This window comes from Callorhinchus milii, unplaced genomic scaffold (assembly GCF_018977255.1).
Source record: "Callorhinchus milii isolate IMCB2004 unplaced genomic scaffold, IMCB_Cmil_1.0 Scaffold21, whole genome shotgun sequence".
NCBI lineage: Eukaryota > Metazoa > Chordata > Chondrichthyes > Chimaeriformes > Callorhinchidae > Callorhinchus > Callorhinchus milii.
The window spans coordinates 10,237,944-10,250,205 of record NW_024704762.1 but is presented as its reverse complement, the minus strand read 5'-3'; the positions used below and the strand labels follow the sequence as shown (position 1 = coordinate 10,250,205).

General features: G+C 50.7%; 1 protein-coding gene across 1 annotated transcript; it reads left to right on the top strand.

Moving 5' to 3' along the window:
* Positions 1-6,236: 6,236 nt before the first annotated feature.
* LOC103189680 (abhydrolase domain containing 17A, depalmitoylase) lies at positions 6,237-12,262 on the top strand. Its single transcript, XM_007910162.2, has 4 exons — positions 6,237-6,532; positions 9,001-9,195; positions 9,424-9,603; positions 10,236-12,262. Exons 1-4 carry the CDS (start codon positions 6,264-6,266, stop codon positions 10,462-10,464), a joined length of 873 nt encoding a protein of 290 aa, XP_007908353.1. The 5' UTR covers positions 6,237-6,263; the 3' UTR covers positions 10,465-12,262.

Below are 12,262 nucleotides of genomic sequence, written 5' to 3'. Positions count from 1 at the left end.
GCTGGTTAATATTTACTCAGACTGGAACCCAAAGTGGTAGCTATTGTACAGCTAAATTCTCAAGTGTTTGCTTTTTCTCTCTCCCAACACCACCCAAAACAGTAATGTGTACATTCTGGTCAGAAGATTTGCATGGGTTATATTGTCATCAAGGAGTTTAAGTGGACTCTTTAAAATAATAATAATAATAATCCTTGCATTTGATATAGCGCTTTTCACGTCGGGAGGACGTCCCAAAGTGCTTCACAGAACACATTGTAAAGTGAATTGACTGTATATTTGTGGGCGAACGCGGCAGCCAATTGTGCACAGCAATGTCCCACAAACAGTCGTAGATTGAAAATGACCAATTTTTATTATTGTTTTTGGTTTTGGAGGGATTATTATTAGGCTCTGTGTGGAGTAAGGAAACTTGCCCAAGGTTTCGCCCTCTGCCTGGAATTGAACTCCGATGTCTCACTTGCAAAGCGAGTGCTCTAACCACTGAGCGACAGGACTCCGACTCTTGCCTACATTCTCCTAGTTGTTACTGCACCCCATATCTCACTTGCATCCCTCCCTAAGGCATTCTCCAGATTCTCTGCCCATCTGTAAAGCTATTATTCCACACATGCCGCTGTTTACATAAGCAGTAAGTAGGAACCTGGTTGTTAGTCGATTGGCGGATCGCTTTTCCGGGGGTAATAATCTCTTCAAAAAAAATTAATTAAAAAAAATTGGTCGGTCACTCAATCCACAACTGTATGTGGAACACTGCTGTGCACAATTGGCTGCCGCGTTTCACCCACAAAACATACAGTCAATTCACTTTGCAGTATATTCTGTGAAGCGCTTTGAGATGTCTTGAAGATGTGATAAGGAGCTGTATCAAATTCAAGGAATATTATGATATCACATGAGCTACTCTTCTCCCTGCTTTTCTTTCCTCCCTCCCTGAGGCATTCTCCACAATCTCTGCCCATCTGTGAAGCTGTGTTCCAACCGATCAACCCTGCTGTTGATCATGAAGCTTTGTGCATAACGACCTCTGCGTTACTTCCTGGTAATACGGTTTCTTCTCTGGAGTAGAGTACGATGATTGAGCTTCCTTGAAAAGTTACATGTCCAGCTATCTTGATCTATTTCAAACCATGCAGTACCATGTGTGTGTGTGTGTGTCCAGAATGGGTGCAGAGCATCAGGGCACACAGGTTCTGCAAGGATTATAACCCAAATGATTACCCATTCCCAACCTAAACTATGTGAGCATCAAACGTGGCTGGCTTCTACACTAGATGAGTAGAGCAGTCTTATCTTGAGTTGTACGAAAAAATTTGTCCATGTCATATCTTTTGACCATTTAGCAGCATTCCTCCTTTCAGGTCCATAATCCCAAATCTCTTCTTGAGGAATTCAGAGATCCTCCTCCTGTTGTCATCCAAAATGGCTGTGACCTGTACAGTCTGGAGTAAAACGTGTACTGATTGCAGTCGATCTGGCAAAGTGGTCTAATTAGCGGTCCACTTGACCAGCTTTATAGGTAGCAATTGTTGAACACAGCGCGTGGCTGTATTGCACAGCAATGGTTTTCTGGTTCACCTGATGTCATTACCCGCTTTTGAATATGATGAAAGTAACCATTCTCCAAGATGTACAATAATATTCTGAAAGTGGTAACTTTATTTTTATATAATGTGCAATAATTACTTGGGTTACCTGCCGTTGGCTGGACAGTTTGAAACCATCAAAATGCAACACAATCTTTTCATTCATGCGGTGGATTTTGAGTTCTTCAAAAAATATATTTTTTCCCCTATCTTTTCACCCTTTCATGTTTTTATTTCTCCCCCTCTTAAATTATGACCTGGCAACACTTGTACATCTGCAGGTTATAAAACTAACCTGAAATTTAACACTCACTTAAAGTAACTTAACACCTACAATTGTGTGTTCCCACCATCTCCGTGCTTCAATAGATAACACTGTGTCTGGGGTTATTTTCCCTTGCCCCCTTTATCTCTTCTTCCTCAATCCCTCCACCTTGCTCTCTCCCTTCCCCTTTTCAGATCATGCCTGAAGAGCTTCCTCTTCAACCATCCTCATGGTCACCTCCCCCAGCTCTGTGTCAGACTCTGCCACTGTTAACGCGCTCAGGCAAACTAGATGAAGGTCGCTATACAAATGCAGGTTGTTGTCTTTGTTTCCCCCCGAATCCCCATGAGCCAACAAGGGGAAACGTGTCCCCAGATCTATGTCCACTCATCAGCTGGCTGCCAGGAGGACAATACAAGAACCATTTGAGAACTAGAGATGTGTGAAGAGCTTGGCCTGTTACATATAACCTCTCACGCAAACCTCACTCGCTGGAGGCACCCTTTGCCTTTGGCTATACTGAGCAACATTTTAACCACAAGTGATGCTTGATATAAGAATTCCGTCAGCCTGGTCAGTGATATCAGGAAGGCTGATATGTATTTAGAATGTCCTGCACAATGTATTGAATTTTTGAAATTTCAGAATAGTTTCAGACAGTTAGATAGTCTTAAAATCAGTGAGATTTCCATGTCAATCTAGACTATAATAGATGGGTTGTCCTTCCTTTCTCCCCCCCATCCATCAATCAGTATGTTTGGCAGTGAGTCAATGGATGTCTTAACGATTTAAAATTGGTCTATTTCAAGTTTGGGAATTGGATTTTTAAAAATTGTCATCAGACAATTGGCAGAGTTTTCTGATAATCTAAAGTGCGAGTTGTATTTCCTGCAAAGTTCAATAGTGATCTTTAATGGGATTGGGAATACAATTTGGAAACTGAACTGATTTCGGTAGCTGACTGTGAGAGCTTGCGGAGTACTGGTGTGTAAGCATAGTCACAAATAATTACAGGTCCGTGCCCAAGAGTTGGGTTTCATAAACTTTATTTTGAAACGTGTGTAGAACTTGTACCATGGTTGCGTTGAACTCTTTCCCCACCTTCCCCCCCTCCCCTCCCCCCTAAAAAAGAAAGTATACCCAGATACTTGTGTTTGACTGAGGGATACAAAGGCTGTATATGCCACACTAAAGACTTGGGTTGAGAGTGTGAATTTTACAGGATGTAAAGTAGAGCTGTTTTGCAGGCCTACAAAAACTATTGGGACAATTTGGTGAGTTCTTGAAACCATTTCATTTTAATGCTGAATTTCTTTCATGATCATCTTTAACTTGATGGGTTTTACTGGATGGGGAAGATAATATGTGCTTAGTTTTAAGCACTCAAGTTGCCTTCAGTCAATTGGCTCCCTGGCTATCAAAATGGGGCTCTCATCAGTGGAAAATATGCTGTTGCTTTTATAACTGCTGGGTTGGTAACTCTGCCTGCTGTGGTGAAGATCACTACACTGTTTCTCCCCCCCCCCCCCCCACTCTTGAGACTAAGCAACGGGGATGACAACGGTTTTATTAAAATGAAATTGTTTCACGAGTGACTCTTAATATAATTATAAAAGACATATTTTCAGCGTGTGATTTCTTGCCCAACAAATTGCAAGCTTCTGGATTTTTTTGATTGCTGCATGCACTTAATTTACTTTATTTTACACTATTGACTGCATTTATTGTACATTGATTGTCATTAAAACTCTTTAGGTTTTTGGATTTGTACAGAGCACACTTTATTATATTCCAGTAATAACTATGTTTTAGTCTGTGTTTGATTCTCTGTAATTGTAAATAAAGTGTTGTACATATATCCTTGGAGTAAGCTTTCCTTCCTCTCGGCTTCTTTGGGTAATTTCAGATATTGTCATGAATTAGTCGGGTGTTTTGTGTTTGATTTTCTTCAAGACCCTCTTTGACCCCACGCAAATTAGCTATTTGCCTGTTTGTGGGATGCTGCTAAATGCAAATTGGCTGCTTACGTTCACATACAAATACATAAATATTGCACTTAACAATAATTATTGTGAAATGTTTCCATGTGTTAAGGCTATAGGACTATTCTGTATCTAGGTGAGTGTTGACTAGAAGCTGTAAACCAGAACTGGTTCTTGACTTTCCTCCTCATGTACCCACACATGCCGTGCAGGAACACCGTGCCCATTACTGCTCTTTATATGTGGGTTGATTTTGAGTTTTGTGGCTTTGGTCACCATTAATGAGGTGATTTCCTTTTTGTTTGAGGACATTGCTTTGTCAGTCCATGGGAAGGATTGGGGACTTGATTGGTTTTGGTGTAATTTGGCTTAATGTTTCATTAAACTCTTACTTGTCACTGTGGGTTGACGATGGCTTGGGATGAGAGCCAGATTTGATTAGGATCTTTGTCCTTCCTCAAACCACATCTTGGAATCAATGCTACATTTTCAGTCGCTTTGTGACAGACTGAGTGGCTTTTACAATCCACTGATTTGAGGTGAACTCTTCCCCACTTGTGAATTTCTATTGGATAAAGGCATCTATCTGCACTTTGCTCATCAGACACTTTGACCCACAATTTTCAGGATGTGGTGAGAGCAAAGTGCTGTATGTTAAACGTACGCATGACCTGAATGCCATCCTACACTGGATGTATTTAAGTAACATTTCTTGAGCATTGCTCAATACTCAGACCTGCTTTTCTGGATTACTGAGTGCGCTGAGTTTAGTAGGTTCAGGAACATCAACCTGCCCCGTGGGAGGTCTTGGGGCTTAAACCTACAGCCTTTTGACTTGGAGGCAAGAGCCCTACCAGCTGATGCACAGAGGCTTGAGGTGGGGGATCCTGAGGTTGGCACTGGCTGCCAAAAGTGGAAGATTGAAGAGAGGGGAAGAGAGAGTGGGAAATCGTTCTCGGAACACTGCTTCTGTCTCAACTTGTACCCGATTTGCAAAACACAAGAGCTTTTACGTCAGAGGATCTGGCCCCAATTGTTTTCTTCACAGGAATGAGAACCACACGCTTGACAGCCTGTCCTCCAGGGTGGAGTGTCACAAACCGCATAATCCCAAACCTGACTGGCCAGTGACTGGGTCCTGTATTCCAGCCACAGACACCGCTGTATAATACATTATAACACTCCAATAAGGAACCCTTGACAGTTTTCTTTCCCTGCGTGTCTAAATGAAAGGCCGAGTCCCACTAAGGAAATCACACTACATCGTCTGAACAAGTCCTACGTCTGTATAACACATGAACCTCTCGCAGGTATCCATGCCGCGTTACCTCTGGCTGCCTGTTCCAACATGCGTTCTAAAGGCACGTGTTCGCTCCGTCGGTGACAAATGGTCTGTGGCTGTAGCCGAGTGGAAGGAGAGAGCGCTCACTGCCTCTTTCTTCTGCTAACAACTGCTCATTCAGGTAGACATTAAAGATCCCAGAGGCACGATTGTATTGGAAGGGATGGGAGTTCCTCAGGACGTCCTGGGCAACAATCCCCCCCACACCCCCCCCCACCAGAGCCCAGAGCGGGGGGGGGGGGGGGGACTTGACCCCACAGCCTGTTGACTCCAGAGGGAAGAGGTGCTTCAGCCCAGAGTAACCCCAAGGTGCCCTCTTCAGAGGGGGAGCAGAGACAGGAGGGATGTGGAGTGGGGGGGGGGTGAGGGGGGAGATGGGGGGGGGCAGATACAGGAGGGGATGGGGGGGCAGATACAGGAGGGGATGATGGGGTGGGGGGGGGTGAGGGGGGATGGGGGGGGTGAGGAGGGGCAGATACAGGAGGGGGTGGGGGGGGGGAGACGGGCTGAGCCGACCCCAGGCCGCGCGCCTGTGACCTCTGACCCGGATCCTCTCTCTCGGGTTACAGCTGATCCTCGGCCTCGGACAGGATCGGCGTCACTGCCCGCGTCACATCCGGCGGGGAGCGGGGAGGGGGGGAGTGTGTGTGTGTGTGTGTGTGTGTGGAGCGGCGCTGCGCTGCGCTGCGGGGATGGGGGGCCTCACGGGCGGCCACTGATCCCAGTCCAGCCCCGGGCCCGGGCGGGGCCTCGTACCCCAGAGAGAGAGAGAGAGAATTCCCAAACCCAGGCTCCCATTCCCGGCTCCTCCCTCAGCGCCGGGTCCCGGTCTGTCAGTGCTGTGCTCCCGGGTCTCTAATCCCCGTCCATTCCCAGGCCTCCCCCCCCGGTATTCCCGGCCCCTATCCCAGGCCTCTCCCCCCCCCCCGGTATTCCCGGCCCCTATCCCAGGCCTCCCCCCCCCCCCCCCCCCGGTATTCCCGGCCCCTATCCCAGGCCTCTCCCCCCCCCCCCCCGGTATTCCCGGCCCCTATCCCAGCCCCCCCCCCCCCCCCCCCGGTATTCCCGGCCGCTGCTCCCGGCCCAGGATGAACGGCCTGTCCCTCAGTGAGCTGTGCTGCCTGTTCTGCTGCCCCCCCTGCCCGAGTCGGATCGCGGCCAAGTTGGCTTTCCTGCCCCCGGAGCCGAGCTACACGGCGCTGGCGGAGAGCGGCGGCCGGTGGGCGCTGCGCTTCTCGGAGCGCGCGGAGTGGCAGTACGGTCAGCGGGAGCTCGACTGCACCGACATCTTCCTCACCCGCACCGGCCGCGGCAACCGCATCGCCTGCATGTTCATCCGCTGCTCGCCCACCGCCAGGTACCGTGTGCGTGTGTGTGCGGATAACAGAGCATCGCTGTGTGTGTGCGGATAATAGAGCATCGCTGTGTGTGCGGATAACAGAGCATCGCTGTGTGTGTGGATAATAGAGCATCGCTGTGTGTATGTGTGTGTGTGTGTGGATAATAGAGCATCGCTGTGTGTGTGCGGATAGTAGAGCATCGCTGTGTGTGTGGATAATAGAGCATCGCTGTGTGTGTGTGTGTGTGTGTGTGGATAATAGAGCATCGCTGTGTGTGTGCGGATAGTAGAGCATCGCTGTGTGTGTGGATAATAGAGCATCGCTGTGTGTGTGTGGATAATAGAGCATCGCTGTGTGTGTGTGTGGATAATAGAGCATCGCTGTGTGTGTGTGGATAATAGAGCATCGCTGTGTGTATGCGGATAGTAGAGCATCGCTGTGTGTGTGTGTGGATAATAGAGCATCGCTGTGTGTGTGCGGATAGTAGAGCATCGCTGTGTGTGTGTGGATAATAGAGCATCGCTGTGTGTGCGGATAGTAGAGCATCGCTGTGTGTGTGTGGATAATAGAGCATCGCTGTGCGTGTGTGGATAATAGAGCATCGCTGTGTGTGTGCGGATAGTAGAGCATCGCTGTGTGTGTGCGGATAGTAGAGCATCGCTATGTGTGCGGATAATAGCATCGCTGTGTGTGTGCGGATAGTAGAGCATCGCTATGTGTGCGGATAATAGAGCATCGCTGTGTGTGCGGATAATAGAGCACCACCGTGTGTGTGTGTGTGTGTGCGTGTGTGTGCGCGGATAAGCCAGCATCGCTGTGTCTGTGTGTGGATAATAGAGCAGCGCTGTGTGTGTGTGTGGATAATAGAGCAGCGCTGTGTGTGTGTGGATAATAGAGCAGCGCTGTGTGTGAGAGCAGCGCTGTGTGTGTGAGAGCAGCGCTGTGTGTGTGAGAGCAGCGCTGTGTGTGTGTGTGGATAATAGAGCATCGCTGTGTGGTGTGTGGATAATAGAGCATCGCTGTGTGCGTGTGGATAATAGAGCAGCGCTGTGTGTGTGTGTGTGGATAATAGAGCAGCGCTGTGTGTGTGTGTGGATAATAGAGCATCGCTGTGTGCGTGTGTGGATAATAGAGCATCGCTGTGTGCGTGTGGATAATAGAGCAGCGCTGTGTGTGTGTGGATAATAGAGCATCGCTGTGTGTGTGTGTGGATAATAGAGCAGCGCTGTGTGTGTGTGGATAATAGAGCAGCGCTGTGTGTGTGTGGATAATAGAGCAGCGCTGTGTGCGTGTGGATAATAGAGCAGCGCTGTGTGTGTGTGTGGATAGTAGAGCATCGCTGTGTGTGTTGGTGGACAGCAGAGCATTGCGCTGTGTGTTGATGACAGAATGCGTACACTCCAGCATTGTGTGTGTGTGTGTGAGAGAGAGAGAGAGAGAGAGGGGGGGTCCAGGTGTGAGGGAGTATTAGTGTGACCGACAGCGGCTCCTGTGGTCAGGATTGAGTGGGATTAGCTGTTGTCTGATCACATCTGATCATATAAAGTAGCATTACTGTGCAGGTGCAGCCCGGCCTGACGACGGGCCTCGCCGCGGTGTCGGCGTGAAGACAATGAGCTCGCGTTGGGGGACACATTCAGACACGTCAGCGTATTGTCTCCCCATGACTATTGCAGCTGTGACCCGCGGCACTATAAATAATTACAATAATTATAATTATAATCCTCACCTTTGATACGGAACCAGTAACATCGAAACATCTCAAAAGCGCCGGGACAGGGAATAGCTGTTGAGTGGTGGTGACTGTATTTTGTAGGGAAAAGCAGCAGCCGATTTAAGAACATCGACGTTCCCCCCCCACCCCACCCCCCCCACAAACAGTGTTCAGACCGAGCTGAGATTTCCATGCATCCCATCTACACATGGAACGGGATATAGACTCTCTCTCTCTCTCTCTCTCCCTGGAGGGACGCATCCTATTTACCTAATTCCGGAAAGTATTAGGCTGACGAGCTGAGGCTTGGGTGGGGGGGGGTGGGTGAGCCCGGAGTGTGCGTTGGGGGTACCCGCCGGAGTCTGACCAGCTCAACCCCACAATAGCTTGTGATTGTTGCGTGGGCTGTTTACCTGGGGGCGGGTGGGGCGAGGGGGCGAGGGGCGGGGCAGGGGGGCTGGGCGAGGGGTGAGGGGGGGCGAGGGGGGCAAGGGGTGAGGGGGCGAGGGGTGAAGGGGGCGGGTGGGCGAGGGGGTGGGGGGGGAAATAAGGTGCAAAGGCAGGTGTAGAGCTCCTACCAGTGGTTGGGGTGCGTACTGCAGCATTCCCGGGCGCTCCATGGGGCTGGGAGTTGTGTTGGTTGAAGTTGGTCTGAGTTAATTGAGCTCTCCCTCTGTCTCTCTCTCTCTCTCTCTCTCTCTCCCCCTGTGTGTCTCTGTCTCTCTCTCTTTCTCTCCCTCTGTCTCTCTCTCTCTCTCTCGCTGGCCACAGGTTCACACTGCTCTTCTCTCATGGCAACGCGGTGGATTTGGGGCAGATGAGCAGCTTCTACATCGGCCTGGGCACCCGGATCAACTGCAACATCTTCTCCTACGACTATTCCGGCTACGGTGTCAGCTCCGGCAAGCCCTCCGAAAAGAACCTGTACGCTGACATCGACGCTGCCTGGCAGGCGCTGAGAACAAGGTACCCCCCCCACACCCCACTCTGCCCCCCACACCCCACTCTGCCCCTCTCCCACTCTGCTCTGGGGGTGACTGTGGGGCGAGGGGGATGGCAAGGCATGTGGGGGTGGGGTTGGGTGATGGGACGTTGAGATGTCTAAGCTGGTTGGCCACTCATGTTGTTCTCGCTCTCAACCCACTCCCCCCTCTCTCTCCCTCTCCCTTTCTGCCACCCTCCCTCTCTCGGCAGATACGGGATCAGCCCTGAGAACATTATCCTCTACGGGCAGAGTATTGGGACGGTGCCCACTGTGGACCTGGCCTCTCGCTACGAGTGTGCTGCAGTCATCCTGCACTCGCCCCTTACCTCGGGCATGCGCGTGGCCTTCCCCGACACCAAGAAAACCTACTGCTTCGACGCTTTCCCCAGGTAAGCCCCCACTGTCACATACACACACCCTGCCCCACCTCACACACACCCTGGCACCTCCCTGCCCCTTTGTCTTCAACCCCTCCCTCTCCATTAATGACCGCCTCCTGCTTGTCCCTTGTTCCCTCTGCTCCACCATCGACAGCTGCGCTTTCAGCCTCTATGCCCTGAAGCTGCCTCAATCCCTCCGCCTAAGCTCACACCTGAACACCTTTCCGCCTCAACCAAGCTAACAGTCACCTTCTTCCCCCCCCCCCCCCCCCCCGGCTGTCCCAGTCTCAGTGTTGAGTTCCGCTCCTGTGAAACACCGCCCTCACAAATTGTTGTTGTTGTCCCACCCATTGTTGAAGCGGACGTGCTGAGTGCCTCGTTTATAACAAACTCCGCAGCTTCGCTAACCGTCCATGACCCTGCTCCGGCCTCCGTCTAATCCTGGAAATGATTGTGTGATAATCTTGGCTCCTCACTCTGGTTAAAATGTGCTCACTCTCTTCCCTCTCTTTCTTCTGTTTTTCCGCTTCCCCCCCAATCTCCTCTCATCCCTTGCTCTCTTCTCTTCCCCTCCTTCCTCTCCCTGTCACTCCCTCCCTCTCCCTGTCACTCCCTCCCTCTCCCTCTCTTTTGTTTTCCAGCATTGACAAAATCTCTAAGATCACGTGTCCCGTGCTGATTATCCACGGGACTGAGGACGAGGTGATTGACTTCTCTCACGGGCTGGCGCTGTACGAGCGCTGCTTACGTGCGGTGGAGCCGCTGTGGGTGGAGGGCGCAGGGCACAATGACATTGAACTGTACAGCCAGTACCTGGAGCGGCTGCGCAAGTTCATCTCCTACGAACTGGTCAACGTGCAGCGGAACTGAAGAGCAGAAACTACCCACCGCCCACTGTCCGTCCCACAGACAGACAGACAGACAGACCCGCGGGCGGACGGACAGACGTTTCGGAAAGTCTATTTTTTCAGGAGAGTGTTTGGATAGCGTGAGAAACACACACAGACAAACAAACAAAACAAAACCAAACACACCCTTTTTTTATATAAATATTAAAATCAATTCTCAATCTGAGAATCTAGGGGCCGGGAGGAGGGAGGGGGCGGGGGGCGCGGGAGGAGGGAGGGAGGGAGGAGGGAAGTTTGTGACGTTTTGCGACTGTTCCCATGTGGCAATTGGCACATCGAAATTGTTACAAGATTTTGCAAACTTTCCTCCTTTCCCCACCACCCCCCTCATTTCCCACTTCCCCTCACCCCCCTTCCCCTACTACCCCCAAATTGGCTGCTGCAGTAGGTTGAACAGGGGGAGAGCTGAGTTGATAAAACAATTTAGTTTGAGAATAATAATGGTGAATACATCACAATCTTTGGTGCATTGTTGATGCTCTATTTGGCTTGACTTTTTATTTAGGGCTAAAACCCGGATCAGGTCACGATGGGGCCTGCGCCCCTTTAACAGACTATTTCTATCACTGTTTTCGTGTTGAGTTTCAGTGGAGAAAGAATCCGTCCTCAGTGGGGGTTGCTTTCCACGTCGAACTTTCATCTCTTTTAATTGTTTTTTCTTTGTGGGACTTTTTTTTAAGTGCTGAGATCAGTGTTGTGATAATGGAGGGGGGGAGAGGGAGAGGGGAATAGAGCGAGCAAACATCTCCACAGGTGCTGAGCCAAAAAATCAAAGCGGCCCCCAGCCTGGGTTGAGGCAAAACCGTCTCCGCATCGCATGCTTGATCCTTGTTCTGTTGTGGGGGTGGGGGGTGTGGGCAGCAGGGGTAACGTGGGGGTAGGAGATGGAGCTGAGCCCTGATGTGGGAGATCAGAGACTGTGGGTGGGTCCCGGGGGAGAGGAGGTTTAACGGTTTACGTCATGTTACATCAGACGTGTAATCATTGAGCCGCCACCGAGCCCACAATCCCAACTCACATACACTCCCTGCTCCAGAGCCCACCACAGGGAAATCATTCCGTCTTCCAACGTCCTGTTCCCCCCTCACCGTGAGATCTTGGAATGATGGGTTGGTGAGACCGTTGCAGGCCAGCACTGTGTGCTCCCCCATCTTTCCCCCCATTGCCCCCTTCCCCTGCCTCGGGAACGCACTGCTAATCACACATCATGTTCCCCTCGGTCTGTGCAGCTGTGGGAATGACTGGATTTGAAAGGGAATCTTGGCAGCTCTGCTCGGGGCCGGTCTCTCAGCGCAGGGGGGTACCACGTTGAGAGGAGCACGGTTCGGCCTCTCCCTCTCCTCTCGCCCCCCCCCCCCCGCCGCCACTCTCCACTGGGGTCAGGCTGTTAGGGCATCGCTCCATTACCCTTACGAAGACTAGAGACTATGGGCGGGGGGGGCTTGGCCCGGGGGGGGAGGAAGGGAGGAAATGTGTTGCGAGATGTGCTGATCATCACCAATGACAATTAGCACACCAAACGCAGCATTTTTTTTCCCCCATTTTTTTGATAAGCAGGCGGATAATTATAGGCTGCAGAGGGGGAGGGAGGGAGCCTGGGTACCTGCCCCCCACCCCCATCCCCGGTTCCCTCTCGGCCTCTCCCCCCAGCCCCTGGCGGTGATTTCGCCGATGTACTGTTCTCTATTTTAAAGCAATTATTGTTTGCAACGATGATGAAATCTTAATGCAACATTCTATTAAACGTATTTAACTGAAAA

What these genes read in the sequence shown, in the direction of transcription:
- LOC103189680 (XM_007910162.2), top strand. Translation starts at nt 6,264, where the DNA reads ATGAACGGCCTGTCCCTCAGTGAGCTGTGCTGCCTGTTCTGCTGCCCC. An exon ending in CGCTGCTCGCCCACCGCCAG is followed by an intron (nt 6,533 to 9,000) that starts GTACCGTGTGCG and finishes CGCTGGCCACAG; the next exon opens with GTTCACACTGCTCTTCTCTC. An exon ending in TGGCAGGCGCTGAGAACAAG is followed by an intron (nt 9,196 to 9,423) that starts GTACCCCCCCCA and finishes CTCTCTCGGCAG; the next exon opens with ATACGGGATCAGCCCTGAGA.